The 18120-nt window shown below is 38.2% G+C and overlaps 1 protein-coding gene across 1 annotated transcript in view; it reads left to right on the top strand.

The window, feature by feature from the left end:
• Positions 1-18120, top strand: part of LOC308504800 (contactin-associated protein-like 3) — a 194714-nt gene that overhangs the window by 94888 nt on the left and 81706 nt on the right. Inside the window, 5 exon segments of the mRNA XM_081066133.1 lie at positions 10355-10558; positions 11146-11330; positions 12387-12530; positions 14926-15187; positions 17858-18004. Of these exon segments, the coding sequence (XP_080922259.1) occupies positions 10355-10558; positions 11146-11330; positions 12387-12530; positions 14926-15187; positions 17858-18004 (942 nt within the window).

The raw sequence follows: 18120 nt of genomic DNA, 5'->3' as shown, positions 1-18120 counted from the left end.
ACCCTTTAAGCTCTCCTCATTTTTTTGTATTCTTTTTGCTTTTCTGATTGTTACCATTGCATACCATACCAGATATGGTGTTTACTACTACCATATCTTCTAAAGTACTGATTTGATCCTCTGCTTCATCTCATCTACTATTGATTCCCTCTAATGTATTTTTCATTTCCTTTATTGTATTCTTGATTTCTGACTGGTTCTTTTCTATGTTTTCTATCTCCATTTTTATGTTTCCTATTTCTTTGTTGACGTTCTCCCTGAGATCACTGAGCATCCTTATAACCATTGTTTGTAACTCTACATCTGGTAGATTGCTTGTCTCCATTTTGTTTAGTTCTTTTCTGAAGCTTTGTTCTGTTCTTTTATTTGGGACATGTTTCATTGTCTCTCCATTTTGGGTACCTCCCTTTGTTTCTATGTACTAGGTAGGGCTGCTATGTCTCCTGGTCTTAGTAGGGTGGCCTCATGTAGTAGCTGTGCTGTGGGGCTAAGTGGCACAGTCTTCCTGGTCCCTTGAGCCACACACTCCAGGTGTGTCCCTTGTGAGGATTTTGTATGCCCTGCTGCTGTAGAGACTTGGTTGCTGTTTGCACATTAATGGGGGGGGGGTGACCCTTGAGCTCACTGGTTGTGAGGACTGGCCGTGACTACAGTGGAGGAGCTGTAGTACAGGGGCTGACTGTAGAGAGCAGGATCTGCCTCAGCAGGACTCTGGTGCCTGCCCAATCCACGACTTGGGTGTGTCATCCTTGAAGGTGGCTGAGTGATTCTCCAGCTCCTTTCATAGCCGACCATGGCTGGGCCAGCCCCAAGGCCACCTGGGAGGGAACCCACTGCAGGTCAACTTCAGCCCATTTCCCTGCAGGGCCTCCTGGCAGGAGCCACAAAGCAATCTGCAGATGGCTGCTACCCGTGCTATGCTTAGAATTACCTTGAGAGGCCCAACCATGAGCCAAGGATGGCTGCCGCTAGTGCTGGGCTTAGGGCTGCTCAACCAGAGGTACAGGACACGCTCAAGCCAGATGATGCTTGTCTGGGTTCTGAGAACTTCTGAGAGATCTTAGGAAAGTGCAGCTTGAGCCAGTGCAGGCGTTTATATGAAAAAGCCACTGGAAGCTGCTTGGGTGGGCCTGAAAGTTGGGTGGGGCAGGGTCTCAGAATCAGCAGGATGTGTCCAACAAATGGTGCCAGCCTACGTGATAGAGACTCAGATATGGCAGTCGAGTGCATCTGCATGCTGGGAAGGAGGAGGGCTCAACAAAGAAACAGTGGCTTCTGCCAGCTCCTCCATCCAGGAGAAAGCTGCCCCTCTAGCTCTTGTCATGAAGCCAGATAACTCTGTTTCCCTCCCCCCCACCCAGTATGTCTCTGTCACCCCTCTAGCTGCTGCCCCAACACTGGAGCTCAGAGCCAGTGATTCTGTCAGAGTGAAAGTCCATGCATGGTCCCTTTAAGAGGAACACCTGGGACTCCAGACACTCTACGTCCCACTGAGCCATAATTTCTGTTGGTTTTCACAACCAGAAATTATGGGGACTTCTCTCCCTGGTACTGGAAATCGGCCTCATGTGGTGCTGGGACCCTTTGCTTCTTTGGGGGAGACCTCTGCAGCCTAGATATTCCTCCTGATTTTTAATGGTCACACATGGCTGTGGAACCAGCACGTTCATGTCTCTACCCCTCCTACCAGTCTCGAGCTGGCTTCTTCTGTATGTCCGTAGTTGTAGGGTGTCAGTTCAGCTAGACTTCAGGTGATTCTCAATGATAGTTTTGTTTGTTTGTTTGTTTATTTGCTTGTTTTTTGTAGTTTAGTTGTAATTTTGATGTGGTCATGAGAGAAGGTGAGCATAGTATTTGCCTACTCTGCCATCTTGACCAGAATCCCTAATGTTATCTTTATTAATGTGTTTGTTGTTTGAATAAGAGAGGGAAGAAAACAAGGAAAGGAGGGAAGGAGGGAGGAAGGAAGGAAGGATGAATTATTAGGAACGTGGAATAAGTGGGCACAGAAAGCTGAGTACCCATGGAGAGGTCTGCCAGTTATCTATGTGACACTCCAGCCCTGTGTCAAATCAGGCATTGAAAATAAAATGGGTAAGAAGGAAAGAGAAGGGAAAAGAACATGTAATTGGTTGTTTTAAAATGTTGCTTATTTAAAAAAATATATTGACTGTTGGAATGAAAAAATATATAGGTTTTATTTAATGGTCTCAACATGTGTTGGTATTTATAAACATGCTGTTGCATTTTATAAGAATAAAGAATGTGTATTTTGAAACATTTAAGGAAAATATTGAGAGAAGAGTCTACATATACAACCTCCTTCTGTTCAGTATTGGTCCTACTCTAAGTAGATTTCTGTTTACAAAATGCATTCATAGAAGAACATGGAATGAAGGTGGAAGTAGTCACCTTGATGAAGAAAAAAACCTGGAAGTTAATCAATAATAGTCTTTGGTCATATGAGAGAATGCTGACCTGTGTCATCAGGTCCAGTTATGAAAAGTAGAAAATAGTCCAACTACATTAGAAAAGGTATTCTTTTAATTCCAAACAAGTTTATGGGACTTCTCTCCTGTCACAGCACCATGCTGAGTAAGGACTGAGGTCCAATGTTTGCCCCACCTGCTGAGGGGCTGGTGCAGGTGGGGAGAAATTTCTCTTCTCTGCAGCCCAGCTGAATTTGGGAATGGGTTTCTGATTGTCAATTTATGTCAAAGTACAAATAGAAGATAGCTGTTGATTGAAAGATAAAAAATGATAAATTTCTCTAAATTTAGCCTCATGGTTTTTATCTGATATTTTAATCTTTAATATTTAATAATATTAAAGTTAAAATAATATTAACTCTAAAATCATGTGAAACAGGAGAGCCTCTTATATTATTTGATATAATAAGCCTTTGTTTAATGCTATTTTAATTTATTTGATTTCTATTGCATTTATTACATAATTACTGATTTATTTTTAATCACCTCCCAAATTAACGTTATGAACAAACTATTGCATCTAAGTAAGGCTTTTGCTAAAGGTAAATATTGAAAGACATATTAATACACAACTAATAAAGTACAGCAGAACAAGCAAAGTTGGATTATATTATAATAATTAAATTAATTTAAAGGTATAAAAATAGCTTCTAGGCATTTAAACTGTTATTTTTAAATGTTATAATTTGTTACCAGAATTTGAAGCTTGAAATGACCTGTGATGTCTGAAAAACCTCAGATTTGGACAGTAGGACCAATTATAAATAAAACAGAAGTGATATGCTATTAGTAACATTATTCACTCACAAGTATATAAAACTTAATGATTTCCAAATTGCCTTCCTAACCTGGCTTACCTGACCACCCCTAACCCTACTCTTCCTCCAGTATTCCTGGGTTAATGATTCCGTCATTCACCTGGAACTTACACTAGAAACATGGGAGTCACCCTTGGCACATCTGTGTCCCTATACGTCCAGTGAATGCCAAATTTTGCATATGCTGCCTCCAAATCATACCCTAAATTATTTTAATTTTCTCTAGCTCAGCTCACCCACATAATGCAAACCTAGAATCATCAAGAAAGTCTCTTCTCCTCTGCACACGTATTTTACCTGGTTTGAAGTGTTTCTTCCCAATTTTTTCACTTGTCTGTCTACATCCCATCATTCAGGTCTGCGCTTCAATGTCTCTTCCCCAGAGATGCGTCCTCCGATTGCTCCTCTGAATTTGGGTCCTCCCTGTAGAGTGGCTAGCTGGTTGGCCTGTCAGTACTTCTCCCTAACCAGCATTGAAGTCTCAGGCTGGCTTTAACGCTGGCCTTCCCTTGCTGCCTCTCACTGAGATAGCTACTGTTAACAGCACCTTTTGGATGGAATGTTCAGTGTGCTCTGCTTCCCAGCCCTGGTGGATGTGCAGTGCCCTGGGCTAGGGGTGGAAGTGGTGAGACTGAAGTAACCTCTGGCTCAAGAGATTTGTTTATATATATATATATATATATATATATATATATATATATATATATATATATATATAGTCTCCATGTCAATTCTGGTGTTCTTCATTCCTTTGTATTGATCCATATTTCCATGTATCATTTTTCTTCTGACTCAGAGACTTCCTTTAACATTTCTGGTAGTAGTATGGATCTGCTGATGAGAAATTCAGTTTTTGTACTCGTATGTCTGAAAAATGTTATTTCACCTTCATTTTTGAAAGTTATTTTCACTCAGTATAGAATTCTAGAGTGACGTTTTTTTCATTCAATACTTTCAAGATGTTGCTTCGCTGTTTTACAACTTGCATCCTTCACAGTGAGAAATCTGCAGCCATCTGTATATGTTTCTCTGAGAGTACCACGTCCTTTTTTATGTAGCTGCTTTTAGGGTTTTGAGAAATTTGAATCTGATATGCCTTGGTTTTGTTTTATTCTGTCTGGAGTTCACTGGGCTATTTGAAATGGTAGGTTTATAGTTTTTGTCAGGTTTGGAAAGTTTTAGCCATTGGTTTTTCAAATATTTTTTTCTAATCACTTCTTCCTTCTCCTTAAGGGACTAAATTACGTATATCAGAAAAAACACATACCAGGTTGTTTGATTTTGTTTTGTCACACACCTCACTGATTTTTTTTTTCTTAAATGATTATCTTTTCCTCTGTCTTTCATTTTAGAATATTTTTATTGCTATATCTTCAAGTTCACTAATCCCCTCTTTTGCAGTCTTTAACCTGACTATGAATACACTTCCATGCAATGTATTTTTCATTTTAGATATTGCAATTTTCACTTTTTTAGTATATTTTGAGTATCTAATTGACTTCTTTTTTTTTTCTTTGTTTAGTTTCAGGTGCACAAGACAAGGTAATACTTAGACGTTCATCATTTATATCCCTCACACTGTGGACTCCCCTCCCCCATCCCCCATCCACTATCCCTCCGACATCGCACCGAACCATCACATTATATATATAAAATTATAGTTGGCATTCATTATTGTTCAGCTTCAGGTGTACAGTACATTGATCAAGCATCTACATCTTCCCTGAGGTGGTCTCCCAAATGGGACACGTGTACATCAGATACCTTACAAAATCTTTACAACATTATTGATTACATTCCCCAAATTATTGACTTTTTGAACATATGGATGAGAATTATAAAAACTATCTTAATGTCTTTCTTTGCTAATTATAATATCTATGTCAGTTATGTGTGATTGATTTTTTTCTCCTCATTATGGGTTACACTTTCCAGCTTCTTTGTGTGCCTGAAAAATTCTGATTAGATGCCAGAGATTTTGATTTTTATGTTTGTTGGATGCTGGATATTTTTGTGTTCTCATATGCTTGAGCTTTATTCAAGGACACATTGAGTTGAAGGGATTTTATCTTTTTAAAATTTGTTAGCCCACACCGCAGAAGTGTGTATTCTGGGGCAAATTATTCCCACTACTAAGGTAAGACCCTTCTGAAAACTCCACCCAATGACAGTGAGTTATGAGGTTTCCAGTCTGCATGATAAGAATGGGCACTATGTGCATGTTAGCACTATTTCCTATTCACCCTTTCAGATGGTCCTTTTCCCAGTTTTGATGAGTTTCTTCACTTGCATGCAATGATGAACTTTGTTACATGCTCAAGAGGGGTGTGTTCCAGGTCACTGGTGCTGTCTGTTCTCCTCTTGTATTCCGCCTATGGACTCTAGATGCTTTGTTTTTACCAGCCTCGTCACTCTGTCTCCTCTACTCAGGGAGTCTGCTGGTCTCTGCCTCAGTTCCTCCTTTCTGCTCAGAGACCTGGAAACTCTCTCATGGCAGTGTGATAGGGAGTCACCCAGCTCATCTTTGTTGTGTCACATCTCTTAGGCATCACTCTCTTTTCTTGCTTGATCAATTCTTGTTGTACCTCCTTTTCTTTGCCTAATGGTTTACCAATAGTAATGTAACCAACACCCACTAAGGACTTACCGTCTTTCAGGTACTGCTGCTGTACACTCTGTATAGATAGACATTAAGTGGTTATACTCATATCAGTGCTACTCAGGAAAGACTCCTTTATTCTTTACCAATGAGGAAACTGAGGCACAGAGAGGTTAAGCAGGTTTTCCACAATGGAACCAAGATTCAAACCCTCACAAGACAACTCCACAGTCCTTTCTCTGAGCTACTACTCTATGTTGTAAAGCTCTGTTTGTGGGACCAGGTTCAGAGGCTGTAAATAAATCAGCACAAATGTAGTCTCACTACTGGTAGATGGATCGTTTCCCTAATTGTGGGCCCTTCTTTACTAATACTGTTAGTGATTAAGTCATCAAAATATAACCTCAGTTAATAAAACTGATTATAAATTAAAATTACATCAAATTTGAAAAACATTTCCTACTTTCAACTAAGTATTACATTTCCTCCTACTCTTTTGGAATGTAGGTTCTGTACTCTTATAATAGGGGAAGCAATTGCTTCCTATTTTAATGAATAATAAGTAAACTCCATTCCAAGTAACCCAATTATTTAAATAGTTGAATTACATACAAAAATATGTTCATGAAGTCTTTTTGTAAGAGTTAATTGTGTTGCTAAGTGGTAATTTAATGCATTATGTTGGTGGTGTCATTCAAATAAGTATTATAGTGAATTATTTGTATTTATTATGGACATATAAATTTTTCTGTGCTCTTACAATTGTCCAACAGCAGAAACCTTACGTTAGTGGAGTGACAGACACAACGTCCCCTTAGCATTACTAGTGAGTGTTAAGACTTGAAGGTTGCTTTCTCCAGGTCATTCTATGATTAGTGGTATGAGGGTCAGGGGAACCGCTGATTAGTGGGGGGCTCCCCATCCATACTCGAAGAGCTTGCTGCTGCCGGCTTATTAAGATAAACACTTTCCATCCCAAATTTGATATTTTTGTATAATTTTACATTTTGAAAAAGTCATTGCCTTTACAAATCATGTCTGAGCATTTAGAGCTTATTTTACTTGTTTTTATTGTTATTTTATGTTTATTGACTTGCCAATTTGTTTTCAAATATTCAGGTTGATATGTGTACATTTGTAAATAAATGACATTTTATAAAATGGATTCTCTTTGCCGAGGCCTATAATTGAGTTTCCAGTCTAAATATTCCCATTTTAAATCATCTGTTGTGATAATGTCTATTCTTATTTATTATGTGGGTTTAACTGGAGGGTTTCTTCATTAAAAATGTGGCCCATTTTTTGAACCATGATCAACCACTTTCAGATGCCTATTTGTAAATTTTCGGTGTCGTGTATTATGTGATTAGTACGTACCTAGATTGCATTCTTGCTTTCCAAACACTTTCACCAGGGAGGAGCTCTTCCATGTCCCTTCTTCCATCCTTAGCTGTAAGCTGTTTCCTTGTCACTGTAGTTTCCTTAGCAACCCACATAAGACTCTAGGATGCTCTTAGAGTAATGCTTTCTTTCATGATAGTAGAACTTAGGAAGTGAGGGAGTACTGTGAGTTCCCAGAGGGCCAGCCCGTATCTGTCCTGTCTGTTCTGTCCCAGCAACCAGCACAGTGTGTGACACATAGTAGGTGCTACATCAGTATCTAATGAAAACAGAGCTTCCTTGTGGAATGAAAGGAAATTAGGTCAAGTGGGGAGGAGATGGGGGGAAACGGTCTTGTAATAACAAAACTGTATTATGCCAAAGCAAAATCCTTGCCAAAACAGAATTTGAAGCTATGGAAGACCGTTTATATAAAAAACAATCTTTTATATTATACACAGGACTATGTAACCAGGACCCAAATTATTGACCTATATTTCACCTTGTAAAATATATATTGAAGAATAGCCACAAATGAAATATATTGAATTATGCAATAATCATAGGCAGGTCAGCAGAAATAATCAAATTTGTGGTTTCCTATATAAAATAAGGGTTTTGATTTTTAAATCAAAGAAGGATTGCAAAATGTCTGGTTGTGAGCTGGTTCTTATCACAGCCACCACTAAACAGTAGAACCAGGCATAGTAACCATGGCTGGTGACTGCAGAGTGAGGCCGGCACACATTTTCTCTAAAGGGCCAACCAACAGGTATTCAAGTCTTTTGGGTACATGTGCTCTCTGCCACCTAGTCCTTGTTTTCTGCTTGTTTTTTGAGAAACCTTAAAAATTAGCCTGTGGGGCTATATCAAAACAGGCTGCAGAGTGATATGGATAATTTCAGATGAAAAGAAGCAGCACCCCAATATTCCAGACTTCTAAAAACAATTCCTGAGTTTTATCTATCTTTTATTAACCCCCACATTGAGCTTAAGTTTATTATCATTTAAGATTTTAATTAAACTGCTAGGACTACTGCAAAATACATTATTTTTAAGTGGTTTTTGTTTTACTCAGTTGACTACCTATCTATATTATAATTCAGTCAACTCATAGTCTTAAAAAAATCTGTCAAAATGCATGTTGAATCTGTGTCCTTAAGATATAATTTGATGATTAACATGTGGTTAATTGTTCTAGGTATGAGTATTAGTGATCTCATTAGAGAAAAGGTCAAAACATTAGGACAAAGAGTTTTAAGGCAATTTTTTGGTGTTTCTATTACCCAATAAATTTTTCACTACTCCACTTTGCCTGAGGGGAATGTTCCAGGAAATGTAATTTAAGCTCTTTAAGAGCAGTGGTTCACAAAATATGGTCACCAGATCAGCAGGGTCAAAATCAGTAGAGAACTCATCAGAAATGTATATTTTCAGATCCCACCCCAGACCTGCTGAGTCAGAAACTCTGGAATGGGGCCCAAGTCTGTGTTTAACAGACACTCCTCCGGGAGGTTCCTATGTCTAGAGGACCAATATTACTATTACACAACAATAGTGGCAACAGGGAAAATGAGGACAGAAGTTCTTTGATTAAAATAATCCTGGTAAAATCATTTATGGAACAAAAAAATTCTTAATAGATAGCTGCAAAAATAAGCCTTAATTATCATCATTGCCTTTCAGTAACTAACAGATAAACTACACTGTGAAAATACGAAAGCATTTTAATTCTTCATTATCAAGCTTTTATTAGTTTGTTGTCATCTAATATTCTAAAGACATTTGAATTTGACAGTAATATTTTTATCAGCCACATTTATTCAACTATGCAATGAAGAGTAATTGTTTAGTTTACATGTGTTTAGGTATAATACAGTGCTTATGCATTTTCCACTATGCATGTGAATCAAACTTTGAAACTTTCAAAAGGTATCTGCATAAAATGGATAATTCTTTTGAGTTTTGAACATAAAAGGTTTATTGTAAACATTTTGGTTAATCTGAATGAAATGCAGGTCCAAGTATACATTAGCCACAACTTTTTGTGTCATTAAATAAAGTAAATAAAAGACATCAGCTTCAGACATTATTGGCTTTTTCTTGCATCTTCATTTATTACACAAATGTATTTTTAAGGGACAATTATGTATTTTCTTTTTACTTGTGAAAAGTGAAAAGTAGATTTTTCTGGGCAATATGAATGCCTTTGTATATCTCTTGTTCTATCTTAAATTAGTTTGACTTACTTCTTTTTACATTAATGATAAAATATAACTTTTTCATATAAACTGAACGCAAGTGACCTTGATAGTTGGAAAAATCAGACATTGTCAGAAGTTAAGACAAAATGGCAGCATCATGGTGATGACGTGCTGCAGTGGAATGACCGTCACCATCTCTTAAGGGGCAGCACATAATAGATGTGCCCTTTTGTGCTGTCACAGAGCCAACCTGTTGAGAAAAATATATTCCAGTTTACTGGAGACCCTTTACTATGAGTTTAAAGTGGTATTTAGTAAACCTAGTGTGTCTATGTGAGTCTTATGACCAGATAACAGCACACTGAAGTGACTGCTCATGTAAATTATTAAAAGCCAAAACTACTGGTTCACAATTAAGTCATTTACCTTGAGTGACACTGATATTTTACCTTTTACCAGGGTGTGAGACCCATTCTAACCTTTCAAAAAAAATCAGTAATGTTGAATGATTAAAAAATATGCGTGGAGATTTCATTCGGGGGAGAATGACTTCAACCTTCCCTCCTGATCTTCCTTTTTTACAGGATGAAAATAGGCCAATACAAAGATGGGCACAATTGGAATTACCCAACAGAAATATTTCTAGACGATACATTTTGGAGAAAATGTCAGAAAAGGCAAAGAGTGAAGTTTAGGTATATCAATGTCCAGTATCAGGAGAAAATCAGCAGTAGCGTTTTTTCCCCCCTGTAAAACAAACCAGAGCTGTACTATGTACACATACTCGTATATGTGTGTCGACTTACACATTTCAGTGTGCTAATATATTATACTTAGATTATCTCTTAATGTCTTTCACTGTAGGATCTGAGATGGTTAATTTTGATGGAAAAAGTTCCTTGCTGTACACCTTCAATCAGAACACCATGAGTCCAACAAAAGATGTTTTTTCTTTGAAATTTAAAACCAGGCAGAATGGAGGGATTCTACTCCACAGAGAAGGACAAAATGGCAAACACATCACCCTGGAGTTAGTTAAAGGAAAACTCATCTTATTACTTAATTCAGGTAAAAACTACAAGGAGATGTTTTTTAAATATGATTATTTACATGTAAGTTTCTATGTATACTTAATTTTTTCACAGTTAAGTAGTTAATTTATCCTGAAACCAGAATGCTTTTGAGTAATAACAGAGGCCCTGTAAATAATTACTTTGGAGCAATAGGTGTAAACCAACGGAAACATGGTCCCCTACAGTGGAACGGTGCTAAGAGCAGCATACATATGCCTTGAATGTGCTTTTATGTAAAAAGTTTTATAGCTTGATTATTGTATAAGACCATCAGGAGGTTCTCAGTAAATAACCTGATAATATCCTAAAGACAAGGGTGGATCATTGTGAGTTTTTGAGGTAGTACTATTAATGAGGTCCTGGGAAGAAAGTATCTTTAAGGAAAATGAAAAATTGGGAAGCAATAATAAAAGAAAATAAGATAGAAATTACTCGCAATCGAAAGAAGATTGTGTTTCAGATTAAGATGAAACCAGCTGACCAGTTCTTGGGATAAAAGGATGTGAGGAAAGTGGCACTGGTGTGAGAACTAGAAATCCTGACATTGAACTGGGTGGTCATTTCCTTTTCCTCTCTCCTCAGGCAATGCTAACCTGCCCTCCCCTGACGCCAGTGTGACCCTCAGCCTGGGCAGCTTGCTGGATGACCAGCATTGGCACCATGTCCTCATTGAAATCCTCAGCACGCATGTCAGCTTCACCGTGGACAGGCACACTCATCGTTTCCAGGCAAAGGGAGAGTCCAGCTACTTGGATCTTGATTATGAGGTGTGAAAATTGCTTTTTACGTGTTACAGGTTTTATCATTTAAATGCAATATAACCGTCTAGGGAAAATACTACTATATACAGAGATACTGCTTCCTAGAAATTCAGAAATCTGGTGAAATATTCCCTAAGGGTGATGATCATACTGCGGGACACACATGCACGTGCTTTTGAGACGTTTCGTCTCCCTTACAGATGTTAATCTTCACGTGAGATAAGTAGTCATTAAAGTCAGAAAATCTGTACGTGAAGAGCTATCAACACAATCAGCAGCATTATAAATTGCTTTTGTTTGGACAGTTCTTCTGCATTATGTCTGATGTTGGTCTATGAAGTTACCTTGGAGATTTCTTTGTGTTTTAGAGCAATCCTAAACAGAATTAGTGATCTAGGATAACTTGGAGAAGTAATCAGTTTATAGAGCCAAATGCACATAACTTAAAATTCCATTTCTTGGGGATTTTAAAAGCCTAATAATCCCTGCAGCATGTTGCTCACATATACCTAACCTATGCTCATATATAGCATTTTTCTGCCGATCCTGCTCAGCACATCTGTCAGAGCAAAGCCCGTGATTTCAGCATTCATTTTGTATAAGTGGCCTCAGCAGAGGAGACCAGCTGGTGAGCCTCATCTTGAATGAGATTATCAGTTGCTTTATTATTCTAACCTATCAGAGTCATGACAAAGGCCAGGACCCTAAATTCTGGGTGCTAGAAAGGTTTAGAAAGTAGGATATCATCGCAGTAGGCTACATTGCCTCACAGATGGAGAGTTATTATGGAAATAAAGATGTAATGTTCCTCATCAACAAAGATGGCAGAGCCATATGACTAGTAAATTGTAAGAAGGATATTTAACTATTTATTTAAGTATAGTAAATAAAACGTTGATAAATCTGCATCTAAAACTTCCTTTGAAATGAATATGATAATGTAAAATAATGCCAGGTAGATTTGCAATAATTGTCACTATACTTGCTAATCAGAAATGTTTTAAGGAGGTGATCAGAAAATCATTAAACAACATTATTTATGTCATGTTTTTTCTTTCTAAGATCAGCTTTGGAGGGATTCCTGGACATGGAAAATCAGTGGCATTACCACGTAAAAATTTTCATGGCTGCTTTGAAAATCTCTGTTATAATGGAGTGGATATCATTGACTTGTCCAAGAAACACAAACCACAGATCCTCATCATGGTAAGAAAGTCTAAATGAGAGGTGAAGAGAAAAGGCAACTGCAATTAGCTTGATTGATTCAGGTGTGAAATATCTCTTCTAAAAGTGGGAAGGTACACATCGTATGTACTTTTCAGTTCATGATTGATTGACGTTTTATATATGTATGGAAACAGATGCATAATTGTACAAAGATGGTAAAGTGCTATCACCTATAGACGTTTTAAGCCTGTGTCTTTCTTTCTGATTGATTTTCTCTTCCATCTTTCTCTTCTCTCCCCGCAGGGTGGCAGGTCCTCCCACCAAGCCCTCATGTTACTAAGCTAGCATTTCTGCTTCCATGTGTGGTCCATAATAACTAAATCTTCTATAGATTGGTAGCTTCATACTCACACACATTTATTAATCTGTATGCCTCCACATTTGGTATCGTTTACAAAAATGGGATTGTTTTATATAAGCTTTTCTTCATGTTTGTTTTCTGACACAGCAATACCTCGTGGAAACTCTTTCCAGTTCTCAGGTATAGTTCCCCGTGAGAATGGCAGTGTCACACTCCATTATGAAAGTGTGCTTTTATTTCTCTAGTCCTTTCCTACTCAAGGCATTTGCTTTATCTCTGCTTTATGCCACGTCCAGCGATAGTTGCACATGTGTTTTCACACACTGGGGCTTTTATTTTGATGGAATAAAGTTCCAGGAGTAGAATTTCTTAGTTGGAAGTTTTATACAGTTTTAAATTTTAATAAATGTTGTTGGATTACTTTCCTGAAAGCTGTAACATGGCACTTTCCACCAGCAATGTGTGACAGAGCCCTTCTGTCACATCTCAGCCTGTCATATGTGTTGTACATTTCTTAGACTCTTACCAGATCAGTAGACATGAACTAATATCTCATTGTTACTTCATTTTTATAAGACTCCTGGTGAATTAAATAATCTTTTCACATGTTTGTTGTACATTTGGGTTTGCTTTCCTGGTAATTATTCATTCTTGTTATTTTGCCTATTTTTTAAAAACTTTTTGTCAATTTATAAGAGTTTTATATTTGATAGATAACCTTTGTCACTTGTGGTTCCAATATTCTTTCAGATTTATAAATTTTATATTAAATTTATGATGTGTTTTTATTTGTATGGAGTCAATATGTCTATGTGTTTCTCTATAGCCTTGTAATATTCAGTCTTGCTTTGGAATGTCTCTAAAACCCTAGAATGTATATATGGTATTATGAATTTCCTGTAAGAATTTTTAAATTGGTTTCATTTATTTATTCTTAAATTAAAAAACTAAGTTTTTTATTGTCTGGAATTTATTCTTTATGTAATATAAGCCTCATTTATTTTTGTATTCTGCTTTATGGATTCCTGTTTGTTTCTACATTATTTAATAACTAACCCAAAATTTTTCCCACACAGTTGAATCATAACTGTCTTACATACTAATTGTACGTATATTCTAAGATCTTTTTGTGGGTTCATTATTCTGTTTCACTGATGTGTCTATTCCTATACGAATAGCACATGACTTGATTATAGTGACTTTATAGTATGCATTGGTATCTGGTAAGTTAATATATTTTGGAGAGGAAAGGCAATGATTGAGCATGTATTCTTCCATAAGAAATTTATGAAAAATTTCCAATCCCAGGGAAACACTCTTGCTGAGAGCTTAATTGGAATTTCATTAAGTTCTTTTCATCCAAACACTGTGATTAAAAATAAGTTTTCTCCTGGAGCAGTAGAGATAATCTAGTCATAAAAAGTATTTTTTTAAGACAGAGTTATATGAAAACTAAAACATTAGCCTGCTAGGCAGGTCAGACCTTAGGCTGGGTGACCTCCCTGGGAAACGCAGCCTGTGAGAGCTTCAGTGAGATGGCCAGCCTGCTTTGGAGATGCCCAGCCTGGCCACATCGTTTTCTGCAGGCATGCAAAAGCACACCTCCCACCTAGAGTAAGATGTATCCGTCACCTGAGTGGCACACTTATAATCACATTTACATAAGGCGAGCTCTGTAAAGTTCTTGGAGTAGGCGGTCTTCGTGCCAACCTTCACAGTGGATGAAAACATCAACACCTGGAGGGAAGAAAACAGTCTCATCCATTGTGTCCCATGCCCAGCACAAGCCTGGCAAAGGTTTGGCTCCAGGTTCTACTGCAAATGCTGAGAAATGGAGACAATGAAAATTCCCCATGAGACTCAGAAACAGGCTTACCCAGTTGAAACAGTGCTTTGGTTTGAGGGACCTATATGGTAAACTTGGATTTAAGTTGGATGGGGGAGGCTATTTTTAAAGTCCTAGTTTGCTAGGAGGTTGATAAGAAATATCTGTACATCCAGTAAAATCTGTTGTTAAAGAAATAGGAGTGTCCTCAGTGCGCCTTCCTAAAGCCTCTTTCACTGTATTCACAGGGAAATGTGTCCTTCTCGTGTTCATACCCTCAAACTGTCCCCGTGACTTTTCTGAGCTCCAGGAGTTACTTGGCTCTGCCACGCATCTCCGGAAAGGACAAAGTGTCTGTTACTTTCCAATTTCGAACGTGGAACCGAGCAGGACCATTGCTGACCAGTCAGTTTCAACATGGGTCAGGGGCTCTCACCCTTGTTCTTAATGATGGAAAGCTCAAACTGAGTCTCTCCCAACCTGGACATTCAGCGAGGGACGTCACGGCAGGTAATAAAAGTACTCATAATACTTTCCGAGATAATACATAGGCATTTGCCATTACTGTACCTCTAAAATAAATAAATGACTGAATCAGTAAGATACTCATAATTCTACTAGAAGGAATTAGATTCCTTTTCCTTTGAAATGGGGAATTCCAGGCTGTTGTGTGTGTCAGCGTGACAGTATAGATACATCGAAGTATAATTATCAACAAATTTAAAAAATAACCTGTTTGCAAATTGCTAGTTAGTAGCTAGAGGTGAAATTGAAATACTAGAAGAGATTAGTCTAATCCTGAGTGTCTTGAGAAAATAGATTTCTTTTAACTGCCTTTGAACCAATATAATGTGTCTTTGAACACATTAGTTTTCAAAATATTTTAAGTTAAAATTTTTCCCTCTTCTTTCAGAGCTTCTGCATCCTTAAGCTACTTGTTTTTGATAAGGCTTCTTATGACTATGGGTGGACTTTCTGCTCCAGGCTTCAAAGAAGGACCCATGTATTTCTAGACTCGCTTCTAGAGTCATGTTATCTATGAACTTTGGGGACTATTTTGCACTTGAAACAGATAAAAATTTAAACCCAAGCAGACCATGGCATGTCATTCCATGAATATTGAATGTGGAAGAAAAATCTTGCTTGACCTACGGTTATCAGTCTTGGACTGAAAAGCTTCGAATGAAACTTAAATTTTCCTGTCCTTATATAAATCAAAAGCGTCTGACCACCAGTGTGCTGACTTTCCTTGCAGACTTCAGCAGATGAACCGAGCTGATAGTGTCAGCTAGGATTCAGTAAATTGCCTAAATCTGGGTTTGTGTAAATTTACAGTTCACATGTAATCTGAACTAAAAGGGAAATCTTTTTTATTTTTGTTACATGTATGCACATACCACCCCTCCTCCCAACTCACATGCAGATTAATCATTCAATTTTTTTGTAAGCTGGCACGGAGACATTACACATTACACAAATGTCTTACTGCCTCATGTTAAAGCTTTTATAGAGCAATGTGTTCTTTTTCAGAAGCAAACCAGTGGTGAATTTCTCTTGATAGTTGCTGTATCTTCTAGTAGCATTTGAGGAGGGATCTTTTGTACGTTTAAAATAGATGAAAAATAATACAGATGGGATTTTTTTTTTTTGCATTTTAAACCTTGTGCCAAGTATCAAACCATGTACAGCATGGACTGGACATCTTTTAGCCCATTTCCAGGTTTTAGATAATTTTTCGTAATAGTTACCTCAACATATTTCTGAAGAGATTTAGAAATGTGCCCAAAGTGTAGTATCTAGTGTGTGTGTGTTCATGAGGCTGGGCCAAGAGAGGGGGATGTAGAAACAGAGGAGAAGTGAGAGCGACAGAAGAAGAGACAATGAGTGTGCGTCTTCACTTGTGGTCTGTTTATGTAAGAAATGACACAATACCCCCCTTTTCCAAACTGTCTCTACTGCCATGGTCATTGTCCTCTGCTGTTAGCATACATTATTTGATTTGAGCATGTGGGCGATGAGTGACAGGACTGTCCCCCTGCAGAGTGCCAGCTGCTGGTCTTCAATGCAGCTCTCTCGTTCTCCCGTGGCAGCCTCCTTTTTAAAATGACACTTATATGAGTTATGGTGAGAATCCAGTGATACAATGCATATAAATCCTTAACACAGTACAGTCGATCATAATAACTCAATAACTTTTAGTTATTATTTTTCCCAGACCAGTTCGCACCATCGCAGTGTCCCACCCTGAGGGGCTGGAGGGCTGTAGCGTCTTACTGGTGGCACAAATCAAACACAAATCTACTGTCTGTTCTCCATCATTCTTTGACTGGAGTGTTGCCTGGAAAACAGCCTGTCCTTTCATCAGAAGTGGGAAGATTTGAAAGCACACCAAAGAAAAACAAAGGATGAGAATTATAAGGGATACATTTAGAAAATGAATATAAATGCAGGAATTTTATTTTTAAATTAGAAGAACAAATTTTACTAAAAACAATTTTTTTATTACATAGACAAATGACTATTACAAATTCAAGGAGGTCTTCTAGAGTGCTTTCTGCAAGTTCTCACATGAAATAACTCTTTATGCTTGATGGGTAGGTAGATCTAGAGAAAGAGAGGGAAGGAGCTGAGTCTGTAGGAGACGCTGGAGTCAGGCACATTTGGTAGTAAGTCAACAATTCAATCACGTGACCGTTTCCAACTCCATTACTTTAAGAAAAAAACATATATATATGTAAGCCATAATATTCTCAACTGAACACAATAACTTTTGTTAGAATAAAACAAAACCCAGACACGCCAGGCCATAACTGGTGGGTCAGACGCAAAGACCCTCAGCAACCACAGAATTTACACGACGAGCCCCTTGTCCGAGTTGACACAGGCAGCATGACCCTCCAGATAAAAGTGACCAGCATCGCCTTCGGGCGCCCTCAGGACCCCTGGCCAAGCCCACCTCTGTCCTAAGCCCCTCCCTAGCTCTCTGAGGCTGCAGCTGTGCTCAGCACCTGTGAGTGCTGCCTCGCCCCAGCCAGCTGGGTGACCTGGGTGAACTGCAGGTCGGATCATCCTTGGCAGGTGGCCCAGTGATCTGCACCACACTCTTTTCAAGCACTTACTGTTCAGAGGCATCAGTAAAGTCTATAGGAATCTCTTCCCACCCATGTTGTTCACCCCCAGGTGCTGGATTGAATGATGGGCAGTGGCACTCTGTGTCCTTATCTGCTAAAGGGAGTCACCTGCATGTGACGGTGGATGGTGCGGCAGCCTTCATGGCCCATTCCCTGAGTGGGCAGGTTGATCTGGGCGACAACTATTATTTGGGGGGTAAGTGAAAGGAATGGATTCTATTGGTAATCAAACCTTCTTTATCATTTCAGCTCCTAACTTCTCAAGCCACTGGAAGTTTTAAATGAAAATGAAAACTGAACAATGATTTTTCT

This window comes from Rhinolophus hipposideros (assembly GCF_964194185.1).
Source record: "Rhinolophus hipposideros genome assembly, chromosome: 11".
In the NCBI taxonomy this organism is placed as follows: domain Eukaryota; kingdom Metazoa; phylum Chordata; class Mammalia; order Chiroptera; family Rhinolophidae; genus Rhinolophus; species Rhinolophus hipposideros.
The sequence above is the reverse complement of the archived record's forward strand: the minus strand, read 5'-3'. Positions and strand labels throughout refer to the sequence as shown.